This window comes from Podarcis cretensis (genome assembly GCF_951804945.1).
Source record: "Podarcis cretensis genome assembly, chromosome: 15".
NCBI lineage: Eukaryota > Metazoa > Chordata > Lepidosauria > Squamata > Lacertidae > Podarcis > Podarcis cretensis.
The window spans coordinates 25,667,241-25,684,590 of NC_137185.1; the positions used below are offsets into that span (position 1 = coordinate 25,667,241).

At 44.9% G+C, this 17,350-nt stretch overlaps 1 protein-coding gene across 4 annotated transcripts in view; it reads right to left on the reverse strand.

Annotated features, from left to right (window-relative positions):
* The window catches only part of LOC307203713 (alpha-1,2-mannosyltransferase ALG9-like), a 33,008-nt gene that overhangs the window by 15,114 nt on the left and 544 nt on the right, over positions 1-17,350 (reverse strand). Inside the window, exons 1-11 of one of the 4 annotated variants that reach the window (XM_079954724.1) lie at positions 16,163-16,357; positions 15,091-15,247; positions 14,193-14,396; positions 13,161-13,319; positions 6,005-6,143; positions 5,558-5,692; positions 4,827-4,897; positions 3,722-3,810; positions 2,102-2,237; positions 992-1,079; positions 266-371 (exon numbers count right to left, since the gene is read on the reverse strand). In XM_079954724.1, the coding sequence (XP_079810850.1) occupies positions 266-371; positions 992-1,079; positions 2,102-2,237; positions 3,722-3,810; positions 4,827-4,897; positions 5,558-5,692; positions 6,005-6,143; positions 13,161-13,319; positions 14,193-14,396; positions 15,091-15,247; positions 16,163-16,346 (1,468 nt within the window). In that variant the 5' untranslated portion in view covers positions 16,347-16,357. Of the gene's footprint in view, positions 1-265; positions 372-991; positions 1,080-2,101; positions 2,238-3,721; positions 3,811-4,826; positions 4,898-5,557; positions 5,693-6,004; positions 6,144-7,575; positions 7,807-11,194; positions 12,566-13,160; positions 13,320-14,192; positions 14,397-15,090; positions 15,248-16,162; positions 16,358-17,008; positions 17,267-17,350 lie in introns of those variants that run through there. The other 3 variants (XM_079954723.1, XM_079954721.1, XM_079954722.1) reach the window with 3 other exon arrangements.

A 17,350-nucleotide genomic window follows, 5' to 3' on the forward strand; every position in this document is an offset into this window, starting at 1 on the left:
GCGACTCATGCAGTCTGCTTGAAGTAGCTGTGATTTTAAGGACTTGAGTTGAATCTAAGAGGTTTGCTCCCGGATTCCTTCGGAGAGGCTGCTGGGGCTTGCACAACCCAAGTGTTTCACGGTATAGCTGCTAGAGGAAGCTCTGCAAACAGGGCCAGCTCTGGGAACAACCCATAAAACTGTGCACCATTATCACACCTTAGCTTTTGTGGTCCCTACCCAGCACCCCAAAATATTTATGTATGTCCTACAGGTGTGGACTCACCATAAAGATCCGGTCCGTGTGGTGTGAAGACGTTGTACAAGACAATGTTGAGAGGAGTAATCACAAGCTTCCCATAGTGGTAACTGTCAACAGCCACCAGGGGCACCTTCATTCAACAAGAAGAACACAGCTGTTTCTAGATTGTCTCAATTCCAGGACAGCACTTGCATTTCCCACATTTGGAAACCAAGTGAAACAGCGATGCTGACCAGAACTTAGGGCACAACTACAGGCTGTGGCAGATGCAAGGCTGACACTGAACATAGCATCCTCCCATCAAGTGTGTGTGCACATATACAGCACCCCCCCCAAAAAAAAAACCGCTGTAGTTATCACTTCTACCATGAAGGGCATTGCAGTGTATGTTGCCCTCCCACAGCCAACACATTATCTACTGCTGTCAAGGGAGACTTGTTGGAAACACACACTGTGAAGATGCCACAATATGGGAGGAGACATGAACATTACTGCTCCTTCCCAGGGTGCCTATTTTAGCCATAGAGAAAATACCTTCCTGTCCAGAAAGCCATGCAGAAAACAATGGGATATGCCCACATGACTTCACTGAGCAGAATACTCCTTTGGAAGGAAGAGTGGGGGGTCAGAAGTGCAAGAACTATGGGAAAAAGACCCTTCCTCCTCAGTAACCCCTTTGGAAGAACTCGGTTCCCATTATACAGCACTCCCCTCTGAGTTATTTCTCCACAAATAACTTGGAAAACTCACCAGAAACACTACTAGTGCGACCAGAAACCATTTCAGGAAGCTTCTCCACTTTCTTTTCAGGATGAGGAAGTCCAGGGCAATAGGAAGCCTGGCAAAAGGAGATGCCAAAAATATTCCCATCTCAACTTGTATTTTAAAAACATTTATCAGTTGACTCTTGCACACTCACTCTAGTCCTCCCCCCCCCAAAACCAACTATGTGGAGCCCCACCCATCTACCTTTGAATATAATCCTGTTTCTAAATTAATCAAGGATGCAAAGGAATTCATTTTTTCCCCCTAAGAACAGCAGAGGGAGTAGGGAGTAACATTTATGAATCATGGGAATAGATAAATAGCACTGTAACACAGAGCAGCAAAAGGAACAGAAATAGAAAAAGCATAGTTTGGAACAATTTGGCTGGATAACTTTGGAAATAGAGGACAAAAAAGGGAGGGGTGCAAAGAGCGGAGAGAGGTAAGTTAGAGCAATCCTTTTGGAGTAACAGAGGGAATCCCCTTTCCATGGTGAACATAGCAGGATAAGAGCTACCTGTTATCTCTCCTCTCTCTTTTCTAGGGAAGCACTACTGCTACAGAAACCTACTTAGTGCCTACAAAGCAGTGTCTTAAGGTATCACTTGTGATGGCAGTATGCAAAGTTCTCTGCTCAGAATTTTATAAATCACATGGTGATATAATCTCTTAACTTGAACAATTCCAGTTGCAATAATAGCTGAATGCTTCCAGTTTTACTCTTAACTAATGGAAGCTCTCGCTAATTTTGACGGTACCTCCCACATATTTCTGAAACTTTCCTCTAGCCACCATGGGGCCTAGGAAGTTAATTAAAGAGTTTTCAATAGCTGAGTGTCACAGCACCTGAATGGAATGCAAAACAACCAGGTTCCAAAGCACAACATTTACACTTCTTCAAGGAACAACAATTGCGCAGCTACAATCCCAAGCAAATCAAACATTGCAGCCCTACTCACAGAGCTATAATAACCTGGGGACAATAGTGAAACTGATCAGTCTTGGAGAGACATCATTGCCCTTGCAGCTGGCTAGGGCCCACCTAGAGCTACCTGTCCCTGAATGCTTCCACATTCCCCACTTCCTTTTGCTTACCCAAGTGCTGCACTGAAAGGCCAGCCCACAATGGCTCCTGCAGCCACGCCCAGGACCGCCAGAGAGATTTTATCCATGTACCACCCCGTCATTGCTATTACTGTGCTGTACATGCAGAAGCTGCTGGGGAGGAAGGCTGAAAAGCAAAAGAAGCAAAAAGGAATCAGGGTTTGGGAGAAAGCAGAAAGCATTCAGAGCCCCACAGATGACTTGGGGTCATTTCAGGATTCCTTATCAGCAGGAGATTTTCTCAGCACAAACCTAAGAACATGTGACATAGGAAAGGCGCTGTAGCTCAATGGAAGAGCATCTGCTTTGAATGCAGAAGGTTCCAGGTTCAGTCTCCAGTTAAAACTATTAGATTGGAAAAGAGGGGAAAGAACCCTCTCTGCCCAGGTTGCTGCAAGTCAGAGTAGACAGTACTAGGCTAGATGGGTCAGGGGCTGTACACAATGTAAGACAGATTGGCAGGGGTGGGGGTACTTGAGGTTATATATGAACCAACATAACGCTTGGAATCCTTCTGCTGGAAAAGGTGATTCTTAAGCAACCTCTTGCTAACTGGAGGCTCATTCTTCATCTCTGGAAATGTTCTGCAACAGATGGTCTCTTTTTATGCCAAGATGCAAGGGGCTCAGGGAGCAAGGCAAGTCCCTTACTCCAGTTACACCTGAGGATCCAACAAATAGTGAGGACTCTTGCAGTAAGCAAAGTGAATGCCTTTCATGTTCTGATTCTACTGATCTTAAAACCAGAAACAGTCCTTATGCATTGCTAATTCCACAGAATCTGGATGCACAAAAGTCTGCACTGACTACCTAGTGCAAAATCCAATGTCCTTTTCAGAATCCTGAACATCTCAGTATTTATTTTTGTTACAAGTTTCTAGCCCCCATTGGTATGAAGAAAAGATTGAAAAGTATATGCCAGAGCTTTCCAAACTTTTCATGTTGGAAAAATAAATAAATAAATAATTGTCCAGTGGCACCTTATAAGACCAACTAAGCTTTCGTGTGCACGCACACTTCTTCAGAAGTGTGTCTGAAGTCTAAAGTGTGTGTCTGTGTATCTGAAGAAGAGTGCATGCACACGAAAGCTTATACCAGAACAAACTTAGTTGGTCTATAAGGTGCTACTGGACAATTATTTATTTATTTATTATTTTTTACTTCGACTGCGTCAGACCAACACGGCTACCTACCTGAATATTTTCATGTTGGTGACACACTTTTTAGACATGCATCATTTCGCAACACCGTAATTCAGTTTTACTAGAAAACCAGAGGTTAAACTAACCCCTATCCAGGCCTGGGAGGAGTGCAGGAAGTGTTCACACAACACACCTACACACTGCAGCCGACACACTAATGTGTTGCGACACACAGTTTTGAAAGCTCTGGTATATGTGAATGTTAGGTGAATCATTCAAACAGCATACAGGGAGTTGGAAAGAGAGAGAAGGAAAGATTTGCCTATACAGACCATATAATTTCTACCTCTCATGCAACCTCTTACCCATCTCTACCCAAAAATGCAAATTCTGCAGGAGAATATCCTTGCCCATCAAAAGTCAATATGAAATCAGTTCCTAACCCTCAAGCAATTCACTTCTTAACTCACCAGCCGCTGAGCAGAACATCCCAGTGCTGAGTACCAAGAAAGCCAGCATGAGACGACTCACATGCAACCCAAATTTCTTGCACACAGCCCTGGGGAAGTAGAAGGTAAAATAAGCGCAGTTCCAGTGCATAAAAAGTCCCATGACCTGCAAAAGCCAAGAACTTGCAAGCACAGCAGACAACAATATGGACCAAAGGCATGGCTCAGAATAAGGCAGCTATGTTTTCAGACCTATCACGTAACTTAGTGACAAAGCAGAGGTGTGTTTTATGCAGCTAAAGGGGGGCTTAGGAGTCTGGGCTGGGAAAGACCCAGGAGTGGGCTAAACAGGCCAAAGACTAGCTCCAGACAAGGTAGCGTCTCCCTCAACTAAAGCAGCCATCTTGCTCTGAAAGAAAATATATTTTGCAGAAAGCTTCCACACCCTTTGTAGCTTGTCTTGGCTGTTTAATTATGTAGTTTTAATTTATGCATACTGTTTTAACATTTTTATGTTAACCACTTGGTGAGGTTTGCCAGAAAAGTAGAAAAAAATATCTTACAATAAATAAATGATGAATACAACACAGCTTTAGATGTTAACGGCTTATGACCTCTGGCCAGTTCTGTACTATGAATCCAGCTACCAGCATACATAGTACCAGGCTTTATATTTCCTTCTCAATAAGTCTTCTGAACTTCTCCATTCAACCCCTACCACCTCTGCCCCCTTATGCCTTTTTGCTGGAGTCTCCCAGCTACATGCCAGTTGAGACTGGTGTGCTGAGGGATACCAGAAGCAGGTTTTGTACAGATAGCAATGCTGAATGGCAGCTCAATGGCAAGACTGTCTCATCTGACAGTTTAATAATGATTTATATCCTAGGCCAACCTACAAAATTGCTCCAGCTCTTAAGATTTCTAACTGAATCAGATCCTTAAAGTGGCTTACAATGTAAGATATGCACACAGAAAACATGCCCAAGATCTCTAGAAATGTACTTGCCCAGTAGTTTATCAAGGCACATTTCTTATATGATGAACTGACAAATTCCCATTCAGTGACAGCTGTGTCAATGATCATAGTATTCACAACGGTAATAGAGGAAGCACTTTCTGTACTCACTTATAAAAGTAAAGCTCGCAAACACAACTCAGGAAGGCCAGAAGACAGCGCAAGAAGTAGAAGATGAGAACCTAGGATGAACAGTTACAATTACAATGCTTGCAGACAGAGTCAAACCCACATACCCCTGTCCTTATGAGTAAGGACTCATAAAGCCAGAGCTTTCACCAAGATGGACTTGCCCAGACTAAAAAAGAAAGGGATATTTGATTAACAAACAGAATGTTAGGCTGTTTTCGACTCCAGTAAACTGTGGGCAGACCCTTTGCAATGTGCAAATTGGGTGTCCCACACTGCACCAAGGATATAGGAGTCCATGTTAGCAGAAGGGAGGGAAGGAGGTTGGGGACAGGGGAAGCTTGGGTGAGCCATGGAGGAAGCACCCAGCACATAGATGAAGTCAAGGTATGCCATGGGGGGAGGGGAATATCTTTCAGACTGAGGGCTACCCAACCATCTGAGCAACTTTCTAGGCATCACATACTAGCGGTAGGTGATGGCAGAGGCAGAGGTGGACAGAGCAATGTCTTTGTATTCTAAGCTAGTTTCCACACAATCAAGAGGCATTAGTTAAGTTCAGTGACACATTCCAGGCAGGCAAAAACATTCAAAGAGGGTATGACATAGGGCTGGTGAGGGTGTGTGGCCTTGGGTGATAGCAAGGGCCAGAGAGAGAGGGCTGTGTTTGGCCCTGGGCCTGGGATTCCTGACTCCTGAAGTATACACATTACCTTGTTTGTTTGCAGAACTCTGGCGTGGAACAAGGCTGGTAAGGCATGGAGCCACAGGTATGCGTAGGAGCGGATGGCATAGACAGGAGAGTATTCCCATGTCTGGAAGCCTTTACCATAAACAAGGTAGTGCATCTGTAGGACGTGTTACAAAATCAAGTCAAAAGGTGTTCCAATTCTCGCTTTAGTAAGATGTGTGCGCACACACACACAATGCTAAAAGCTAAGCCAGTTATGAGCAAAAGATTAACAGGAAGAGCAAAGGATTTGCAGTGTCACCCTTAGGAAACATGAACCTGCAGGATCGTGATCCTGCATCACAACAAACCACAGGGTATACCCTGGATACCACTACTACTCAATTCAGGAGTGATTAAGGATTTGGGTTGAACGTGTACCCCCCTTCACACCCCAACAAGGCACTTCACAGACATGAACGAGACTCACAGGTTCCCAGTAGTTAAATGTCTCATCGCAGTCGGAGATGTTACTCAGCAGTGCAGCACAGAACCTGGCTGAGATTAGACACTTGAAAGCTGTAGATCCTTCAGGGGCCCAGACATGTCCTGCTTTGCTCCCAGACGACCTAGGGGAGAGCCAAAAAAAGACAGGTGTTAGCCCCATGAGTGGATGATAAGGTGAGGGGATTAGACCGAAGTGGCAAGGTGATTGAAGCTGAGAGAAGGGAAGGGTGCTCAGGGAATCATTCCATTTTAAAAATGAAGCATTTTTAAACACCCAGAAATACTGCACACATCTAAAAATTCTCACTGTGGAGACGACTGCAGATCAATTCTCACTGATTTGCACATTGATCAGTGAGTGCAGATTCTTCTTCTGACAAAATACTGATCGGCCCAAACTTTGGTTGGCCTATAATCAAGAAGGATGTCATGTCCACCCCACGGGTTGCTATAGGTTCTTTTCTAAATACCTTCTTGCATGGCTGCTGGCAGGAACAAGAACTGCGTTAGTTTCTTGCTTTGAGGCAGTATCCTGCCTTCAGTTCAAGAAACTATGTACAAGAATGCAAAGCTACACACACCCAAATGGGAGCCTGTGGCATTAGAGAGAAAGAAGTGTGTCTCTCTCTGCTTCAGAATCCCCCATGAAACATCCCATTTATATGTGGGGAGAACAGCAACACATCCTATTGGTCTTGATGCAGTCTCCATAGAAGTGGGGAGAGTCCCACAAAGCTCTTCCTCTGTGTGTGTGTGTGAATACTACTGACCCTGTCTATTTATATGATGCTGTTATGGGACATGTGTGGTTTTGTTTTGTTTTTTGCAGTGTGGGGAGGCAGCTGAATAGGGTGAGGGAGTTACAAATAATAGGGAGACTCTATCCTCTGGACAATGTCCTCAAGTCTGCTTCATGTCTCCTACAGGATTGAGGGATGTGTTTGTTTACGTGTGTGGAATATGACAGTGGTGGACAGAGATTCAAGGGAGGGAGTTACACGATTCTGAGAGGTGCAATTTTTTTGTGGGAGTCCTTCTACTTCCAAGCAACAATCTGTATCTCAACATGGCTTATATTCATGATGCAACACAGCATTTTACAAAGCCTAAAGCCAGTCAAGTGTCTCCCACCCCTGCTCCACTTCCTTTTTCTTCTTCAAATTTTCAAATTCATTTAATTTTTCCAAATTTTGAAATTTACAATCATCCAACAGCCAAAACAAAAAGAGAATTCCATAAATTCCATTTCCAAAGCCCCACAGCTCATGACCCTTTGAGGAAGCTTCCCTCAGCCCAATGCCCCCATAAAATAAAAATTAAAAAGTCAGGAAGGCCCTAGTAATTCAGGCGCCACAGGACCCACCCCCCCACGAGTCCACCTCGAAAGGAGACTTCCCTATCTGACCCTCCCTCAAATTCCTCGAGGGGACCCCATTTACCTCAGGCAACCCTCCCCCCTAGAAAGTGTCTCCGTGCCTCCAAGTCACCACCTAATGGCAGGCCCCCCCCCCCCATATCCTCCTCGCTCACCCCACCCCATTATCTGCCACCTACTCGGCTTTGGTCTCCTCAGTGGCCGGCGGGGGCGCTTCTTCTCGCTGGCGGGAAACGGCAGCCGCCGCTGCCGCATCCCCACCTCCCCCTCGAGGCCGCTGCCGGGGCCCCTTGGCCGCCATGCCGAGTGTGGGCACGAGAACGGCCTCGACGGCAGGCTCCTCCCGGCAGTCAAGAGAGGGACACGTCAGAGCTGAAGGTGGCGGTCGCCATGATGGATCCGGGCAAACAGACACGCGCAAGCGCAGTCTCTTTCCCTGCTGGGGCGCCGGCGGCCGCTAGGAAAACGTGTCTCTCCCTCTCTCAGGGCGAGAAGACTCTATAGAAAGGAGCCGCAGCTGTTACCTTATGCATTCTCAGACTGTACCACTTCACTTTCCAAGTGGGAGGGTCGCTTTTGAACGTGCCCTTTCATGTTGTTTATTATCCCTTGTATGTCATCAGTTAGCAGAGAAATGTTGAGCCTCTCGCTGATGCGCTAGTTTTCTCCTTGCAGGGATGCGGGCTTTTTATCTACATATATAAATGTGAACGGGAAGTAGTATTCAAAACTGTGACCCCTTCCGTCTTTAGCAGCAAAATCCAGAATTCCACTAACTCACCAAGTAGGGCACTGCTGTGGGTGGCTGCTCAGGTTTTCCACGTGGTGCATGCCACAGCTTGCTCCCTTCCCTCTCAGGCTGCTTACAGCTGTTCCTTTAAAGCACATTCAAAGTACAGCTTCACCCTCAAAGAATTATGGACACTGTGGTTGGCTATGGATTGATGGAAATTGCAATTCAGGGAGTGGTAAACTACGGTGCCCATAATTCTTTGAGAGGGAAATGTGCTTTGGATGTGCTTTAAAGGTATAGTGTGTACTCAGTCTCTCACCCTCAATGCCTACAAGGGAAATGTCTCACCTTTAGGGTGCCCTTGCTATCCTGGACATGTTTTTACTCAGACGTAAGTATTTATTGAAGTAAAAACTGCTTCCAGGTAAGTAATTGAAGATTGCAAATGTGCGCACACAGCTGGCAACTTGAGCACAAGATGGTAGTTTTACAGTATGCTCCAGTTGCACAAATGCACTCATTATCTCTCCCCACTCAGCACTGGCAGATAAATCCTATAATTGCATGCCCAAAGTATGTAGGATTTACTGCTGAGTAAAATGTGGGACGCAGGTGGCGCATGGGACGCAGGTGGCGCTGTGGGTTAAAGCCTCAGCGCCTAGGGCTTGCCGATCGAAAGGTCGGCGGTTCGAATCCCTGCGGCGGGGTGCGCTCCCGCTGCTCGGTCCCAGCGCCTGCCAACCTAGCAGTTCGAAAGCACCTCCGGGTGCAAGTAGATAAATAGGGACCGCTTACCAGCGGGAAGGTAAACGGCGTTTCCGTGTGCGGCTCTGGCTCTGGCCAGAGCAGCGATGTCACGCTGGCCACGTGACCCGGAAGTGTCTCCGGACAGCGCTGGCCCCTGGCCTCTTAAGTGAGATGGGCGCACAACCCCAGAGTCTGTCAAGACTGGCCCGTACGGGCAGGGGTACCTTTACCTTTACCTTAAAATGTGTTCAGGACTAATACTTACCTCACTAACCTCCCTACCCTCCTGTGCCTTTTTTAAATTAACACTCAGTGTGTGCCTTACAATTTATTTTGTGCCAAGAGTGAGTCTGTGGCTGAGATTCTACGTACATGCAAGCAAGACCCATTTATTGGAACAAGACTTGCTTTTCAGTAGATTACCACAACACAGGGTGGCTTGCATTGCCTAAATTTTATCTGGATCTTGCATACCAGCCATCATTACATGATTTTGCTCTTACTGCATTCAAAAGTTTTCCACACTCCACTTGAAGCAAACCAATGAACAAGGGGGGGGGATAGAATTTGTCTCCATCTTTCATGCATGTTTGCTGAAAAGTGCATCACCCTGTTCCTATGTATTTATTCACAAGCCCCTCTGAATGTAATGGAGCTTACGAGTCTTTATAAGCTTGCAACAACGCTATGCCTGTTTACTTGGTCGCATTCAGTGGGGCTTATTATCTGTTTAGTATTACAACATTGGCAGTAAATATCACTGTATGTGCATCTTGAATTCACCAACATCACTGTGCACCACGTGTGCCAATATGAAGCAGGGTAGCAGAGAAGTGACTGCATTGGTTTTAAATAAGACCTGAGCTCATCCAAGCTTGTGAGCATCCAGACTGATTGGATTAGTTAAGGCTTGGCTGGCATAAGACCCATTCTCCCTTCTTCCAGCTATCCTGCACAAGCTTAGCAGACTCAAAGGGCTCAGGATTCTGTAACAGTCTCTTATTTTAACCAAAGAAACAACTGTGACAATCCTCTCTAAAAATAAGAAACAGCACTTGCTGATTTAGGTCTTTGCCAGACCTGATTATAAATATGTTGGCATTTTGTTACTCATACTCTTTGCATTCCACCACCTAAAGATGTGGGCATGGCCGAGTCAACATGGTGACATTGTACAGCAAGGTTGGGAAACCTCAGGCCTTTGGACCAAATGTGCCCCTCCAGGCCTCTCTACCTGGCCCATGGGACCCTCCCCAGTCCACACCCCTCTCCACTCTTGCTTTGCACCCTTCTTGAGTGTTTTTGCCTGGGTGCAATGTGCCCTTGAACTCTAATCCTGCTTCTTGCTTGCCTGGATTGTGGACAGGGCAGGGCATGTGTGAGAGAAGAAAGTAGTTAATTGTATAAAGGTAAAATTCACCTTCGTTGCTATACTCACTTTTGCATCTGCCCCCCCCAACCACTAGCATGTGGCCCCTGAAAGGCTGTCCAGAAAGCAAAGTGGCCCTTCAGCTGAAAAAGTTCCCCCACTCCTTCTGTAGCAGAATTTCCTGTATAGAAGCTGCTGTTAATGTTGCACTCAGCACTTTGGACTCGGATGAGGGAGGCCCAAGGTAAAGTCCCTGGCTCAGCCACAAGCCTTGCTAAGTGAACTTAGGCCAGTTACCATCTCTCAGCCTAGGCAGGTTGTTGTGATGGTTGAATTGTGTGCACTGCCATGAGGCTGTCTGCAGGGTAGCAGAACTGAAATGTAACTTCTTCTTTTTTAGTTTATCCTAAAGACTTTGCAGGAATTCCACTTCAGAAATATTACCTCTTCTGATATGCAAACTGAACAGCTTAACCAGGGGTCAGCAAACTTTTTCAGCAGGGGGCCGGTCCACTGTCCCTCAGGCCTTGTGGGGGGCTGGACTATATTGGGGGGGGGGGGATGAACAAATTCCTATGCCCCACAAATAACCCAGATATGCATTTTAAATAAAAGCACACATTCTGCTCATGTAAAAACATGCTGATTCCTAGACTGTCTGCGGGCCGGATTTAGAAGGCGATTGGGCCAGATCCAGCCCCCGGGCCTTAGTTTGCCTACCCATGGCTTAACCCTATGTACCTTGCAGTTACATCTCCAGCGTTTCCATTTATGCCATTCCAAATAAGCAAAAGAAGAGTGGATGGGACTCAATTAAACTGCCTTGTATTATTTTCTCTGACCAGCTACAGCCTCCATAAGCTTTTGAACAGGAGCTGGATACAATTACATCGGCCTGCAATGAATAACCTCTTCCAAAAAGAACTCACCGAGAGTGACAAGAGTTAAACAAGGTTTATAAAGTGCTTGACTTTATTGCCTTAAATAGGAAAATAGAAAAAGGTGGGGTATGCACCACCTTCAAGCCCATCCAGCCTTTATAAAAGGCTTGCTATGGTTGGCCTGATGTTAACACACACAGCTAATTTGAATTAGGGAGTCTAACAAAACCTGTCTGCACAGAATGATAAAGAACTACCTAAGTGTCACATGCAGACAGCGCTGTATTTCTTTCCTAAGGTTCATCTGCATCGTTGCCACCTGCTGGCGACTCAGTGCTTTGTCACAAGACTGGTAAGTGATCCTGTAGCAGAGGCTGATTTGCCCTGTGCCTGGGTGCCGAAAGCTGTCGAGCAGTTGGATAGACACCACTGATTCAGAAGACACACACCTGGCAATGGCATGGAGCTGGGTCTCATTAAACTCTTCTGGTTTCGGAACCCAGAAGCTGACGTCATGAACGTAGGAGACCGGGTAGAGGGAAAAGCTCTTGAACGGACCTAAATGCCCTCCTGCAAACTGATTTAGGAAGCGCTCGTCAGAAGTCCAGAGCATGCGCCAGTCAAAGATTTCACATACATGCATGGCCAGAAGATCAAGGTTCAGCGAAGCACAAACAATTTCTCGATCAATGCTTATAGGCTGCCACGGCATTGTACTTACGGTCCCTACACAAAGTTTATTTGGGTCTGGGTCAGAAGTGTCAGGGGTCACACTGAAAAAGTACTTTGATTTAAGGAGCTGAAGTTCAGGATTCGCAAAAGTATTTAGCTGTGTCTTTGGCTTGTCCGCTGTACAGTCTAGCTTGAAGCCTGAAGGCTGGAGCAGAGCACATAAAGTACTTGTAAGGTTTTCTGCGAGGAACTGGCTACACGCTTCTTCTGTGCCCTTATTAACCACACAGATAAAAACGGACTCATGAAAAATGGGCAGAGCATGAGCCGAGAGCTTGCATTTCCTAAATGCCAGCCCACTGAGGACCAGGAAAGTCCCCAGAGGAAGCTCTCTGTCTCGTACAGTTCTGTGAAGAGAAACAAGAAGGGAAGGTCGGAGACAATAATGTCCAAAGATCCAATCTCTTTCCCAGCTGATCAAGTTGCCACCCAGATCTGTATCATCCCAGGCAGGAAAGCCAGAAGGAAAGGCAAAGGCCTCTGTATCCACTGCAGTTTTATTAACCACAGACTTGGCTTTTGGGTTACTTTGGGCAGCAGGAACCATCCAAGTGGCATCCAGAGTGGAAGAAGAGCTGTGACAATCTTGGAACATCAAGGAAAGAGAAGCACTCACTTTCTGAACTGGGAAAGACTTGCCAAGCTCATCAGTGAGCTTTTCGTTTATTGTTCTTATAGGATGTTCCGAATTTGTATCCAGGAACCCCCTATTTAAAAACAGGGAAAAAACAACAGAAAGCAATATTCTTAGGCAAGTCATTAAGCTCGGATTTTGTATTTTAAAGATCAGCACTCTGTTCATGTAGCGCCAAAATGTGCAAAGGAGCTATATGATCCTTAGTGAGTTTTGCAGGTGGGAAGACCATCTGGCAGCAAATATTTCTTCCAGATGATCCAAGACAGACAGGACTATTTGTCTTTTGACAGCTGGAGCCCCCTTCCAGCAGTAACGGCAGCAGGATATCGTGTCTCTAGTAGTTCAAAGCTACAAAGAGATCCCATGAAGCAGAATTTGAATGCAGCTTTCCCCAGGATTTGGATTCAGCAAACATCCATTAAACCACAATATATTTTATATATTACAAACTTCAGATTAAGATTAGACTTTAACGCCAACCATACCTACTCAGAAGTAAATACTAGTCAATGGAACTTGTATCAAAATTAACATTGTGAGGACTGGTCTAAAGATCACCCCAGGGCTAAGAAAATAAGATGCCTACTGAATTTTCCAGTCCTCAACTGAGTGACTATGCTGTATATTTATTAACTTCAAATGGGTGCTGAAACTCAGTTACATACCTGTTAATCTTATCTAGAAATATCTCTGGAACAAGGAAGGAAACCAACTTTCCTTCCAGTTCTGTTTGACAGATCATAGGCTTGGGATGCTGAAAAGGCACACTCTGTGTGAATATGTGATTCAAAGCTCCTTCTACATGAAAAGGTTTATCCTGACTCCTGCAAACAAACAAGCCAAGAATGGTTAAATAGACATTCCTTATTTGCACAAGCATAAAACCAAACTATGCTGAGCTACATGATCAACAGTAAACCAATTACAGTGGTACCGCTAGTTACGGATGGGATCCGTTCCGGAGGCCTGTCCGTATCCTGAAAAGTCTGTAACCGGAGGCACCCTTCTGTGCACGCACGCAGCGTGATTGAGCGCTTCTGCACATGCATGTGTCATGCAGAGCACTTTTGCACATGCATCCACAGCGAAAGCCGGAAGTATATTACTTCCGGGTTTGCCGCGTTCACAACCCGAAGTTTACATATCCAGAGGGAAATAAGCAGAGGTACGACTGTAGATTCAGGGCCTTGGCATAAATGCCAGGCTGGCTGAAAGTAAATGGTGGAAGGAAGGCATGGGAAACTACTGGAGTGCTGACTCTTTCCCCCAGCGTCTCTGTAGCACTGAACTGGAGATTGAGATCCAATCCATTCCCTCTATCAACTAACCTGATAGAAGTCCTGAGAACCAAAGACAGTTAAAATGCAGCCTTCCCCACCCTGGTGTCCTCCATGAATTTTTAATTTCAACTCCCATTACCCCAACCAGCAAGGTCAGTGAGTCAGGGCTGGTGGGAGTCAGCAGTCAAAAACATCTGGAGGGCACCAGACTGGGAAAGGCTGGTATAAAATATAGCACTCTTTCTGCTAGAGGCAGGAATCTTATACTGCAACATTCAGCAAAGAAACTTCCTTGCTGTTTCTTAAACACAGAGGCAGCTTCAGAAACAAGAGCAGATGCTAATATGCTGGTTACCATGGCAACACCCACAATGACATCTGGAATGCCACCATCTGCTGTGCTGTGCTGCAACTTACCTGTAACCTGTACATTTATATCCGCAAGCATCCCCGATGTTAAATGGATGAATGTCGCTCAAAATAAATCCTGCCTCCGCTGCCATAGCCACTACTTGCCAACTGTTATGCCATTCCCTCACAGGCTGGTCTGCAGGGGTACCACCCTGCCCTCTGCAAAGTGCCACATGGACCTTGCCTTTCTCTGCCAGGACCTCTGCACAGCTGGAAAAGGAACAGAGGAGTAATGGGTAGCATTCTTTTGTGCCTGAGGCAACACTCTGCTGCCTTATTGAGCTGTTTCCAAGAAGTCCTTGGATTGTGTTGCTTTTAGCAATATTTTAGGGGGTGGGGGAAGGATTGTGAGAGTTGCACTTTGAGAGGGGAAAGAGTGTGTTATATGATTGGTTACTGTGCTTGGGCAGGTATGACAAGAAACTTTCAGCAAAAGAAAGATTACAAAGAGAGGGAAACACATAGTGCTTATATTTTCTCACTAGACCTTATCAGCTCCAAATAGGATCTTTATAGTTCCTCTAACAGGAGGTGCTGGGAAACTTGCAAAAATGAATAGGAACTCCAAGGCGCAGAATTATTAGTTCTCTGCCCATCACCTCTTGCATGAAAACCCTGGTGCATTTCCCCTACTTATACAGACCATCTGCTACCACACTGCCTCGTTGCACAAAACAGCCAATTGCAACAAAGCATTTATTTGTATATAGTGTTTAAAAGAAAGCGCATCAACTAAATATGCCTGCCTGTATAAAACCAGAACATCTGAACTTAGCTGGCTCACATTTATATCAATTTTATATTGAAGACAGGTTTTGGTGTTAGGTAGCAACATCAACTGAAATTAACACACACCACCTTCCCAGTAACAAGAGTACATTGACATGGTTCATTTTGGCCTCACCTAAAGAAAAACCTGGCAAGAAGCTCCCTGTTCTTTTTCACTCCAGCTTTTCTCCCACAGTGGGGGAAGTTGAAATAAATGCAATCAAATTTCCAATCAGCTGGCAAAAAATGCTCCTTCAGTTTTGTGCAGTCAACACAAAAGAGAACTTTAGCCCCTGGAATGGTAAAAGAAAAATGATATGTAAGATACTAGGAGATCATGCAATACACACTTTAATGGGCACTTGAAAAAGGCAGAATCTTTATTATTATCATTATCTTAATGAGACACTGCCTGGAAGGGTATTCCCAATGCAACAAAGGTAACAACTGAAAGCAAATTTATATATTCTTTAGGCTTGAATTTGCAGGGTCCTCACCCAATACCCACATCACAGTTCCTTGCTTCAGGACAAGGTCTTCCACAAATTAATTCACCTAAACCTGATTGTTGTGCCCACAAGTACACAGCAGATACAATAAATAGCTTCAAGTGACTCAAGAAGCAAGTCAAGCTAGACTGAAACAAGATCCTTTCCAGCTCTCTAAATGTGCCAAGAATGTAGATGACAATGCTGTAACTGATTCCTTTTGACTGTGTGACTGTGGCCTGGCTATGGTGGAGCCATGATTTGTTTTCATTTAACTGCTCTGGGAAGTCACTGAACAAGTGGAACAACTTCCACAAGCACAATCCAATTTTTCCTCTACCTCCTACAGTTTCTAATAATGTTTTTATTTTCAATTTTCTTCAACTTGCTCTAATCAGATATTGTGAAAATGCAACCGTGGCTTCTGCACACCATTCATTTCCCTGGTCCTTTAATCCTGCTTCTTCCATCTGACCTACTGCAGGGCAAGTCCAACTTGCTATAAAGAGGAGGACAGATGGACTTCCAGTTACTTATTTAGAAGGTTTACATGTCTAGGCAGGATCCTAGCAACCCCATTTATCCTGTGGCATCCCAGCAAGCCCATTATCAGAGTCCCAAGAAGCCAATTTGCTCTGGTGAAAATAGTTCTCCAACAACAGCCATCAGAAATTATGCAACAAACAAGTTTTCTTTTTTGATTTTTCTTCTTCCTTTTACCTCTGTCCCTCAGATATTGTATGTTGGACTTGGCAACAGCTTGTCTAGTTGCAGTAGCTTCACTCTCATAGCAAGTAGCAACAATGTGAGCCTCACAACTCCTTGCTTCACACACACTGGCAGAGAAGGAAAAGTTTCCTTCTCCAACTAGGAGGAGACAGGGCTGGTGAGGCAGAGGCCTCATGGTGGCAAAACCTTAAGTGGAGAGAAATGTAATAAAAATAATTATTATTATTTATATCCCGTCCATCTGGCTGTGTTGCCCCAGCCCCTCTGGGTGGCTTCCAACACATATAAAAACATAATAAAATGTCAGGCATTAAAAACAAAAAATATAGGAATCAGGCTGGTTTCAAAAACATCTAGAGTTGTCTCCAGTCAGAAAAAGCAGCATTTGCTAATAATATCCACCAGGCCAGCCTAGCTGCCATGACAGCAATGTGCAGGTCAAAAATTCAAGTTCATAAGCAAGCAAGTATTCTAATCTTACTTTAACATACACAAATACATGCTGAAAAAAGGTGTATGGTGACAGGAAGCTGGAGACAAAGCCAAGATGTGAATCAAACTAGCAGCAAGCGGTTTAGATTGTTTCATTAATCATGTTAATTCAATGCCGTGGTTTACCACACCTTCATTCCTTATACTCCCAACACTGCAAATATTCTGTACAATTTTTTTTTAAATACCAATAATGAAGAGTACAGTAAAGATTGAGCATTAAAAAATTAGTAAATTTAGAAAAGTGAGTCCTCTTGGCTCTCTAAAGGTTGGATATACAGGTGAGTAGATTCCCCCCTCCTTGAAGCAGTGGTGAGTCGGTATGAGACTGTAGTAACTCAGTACCTCACACTAAGATTAGGGGAGAGATCCAGGGTCAATACCCTGAAGCCATGAGGTGACCTTTCTTCAGCTAGTCCACTCCACTCTGCTGCCCTTCAGCCACTGCTGGGACTATGATGCCCCTTCATTCCTGACCAGTCCCTTAAAGCATGTTGTGAGAGAACAAGCTGGAGGAGGTTGAGCTGGGAGAGAATTATGTTTACACCGCCTTGGAGCTCCTTCACGAACTGGCAGGATATACTGTATGCAGTGCTTTTTTTCCTAAAAAAAATGTTTGGGTTATTCTCATTTTGACTCAAGAAAATCACCATTTTATAGTTCATATCGGGAAAATAAAAACAGTAA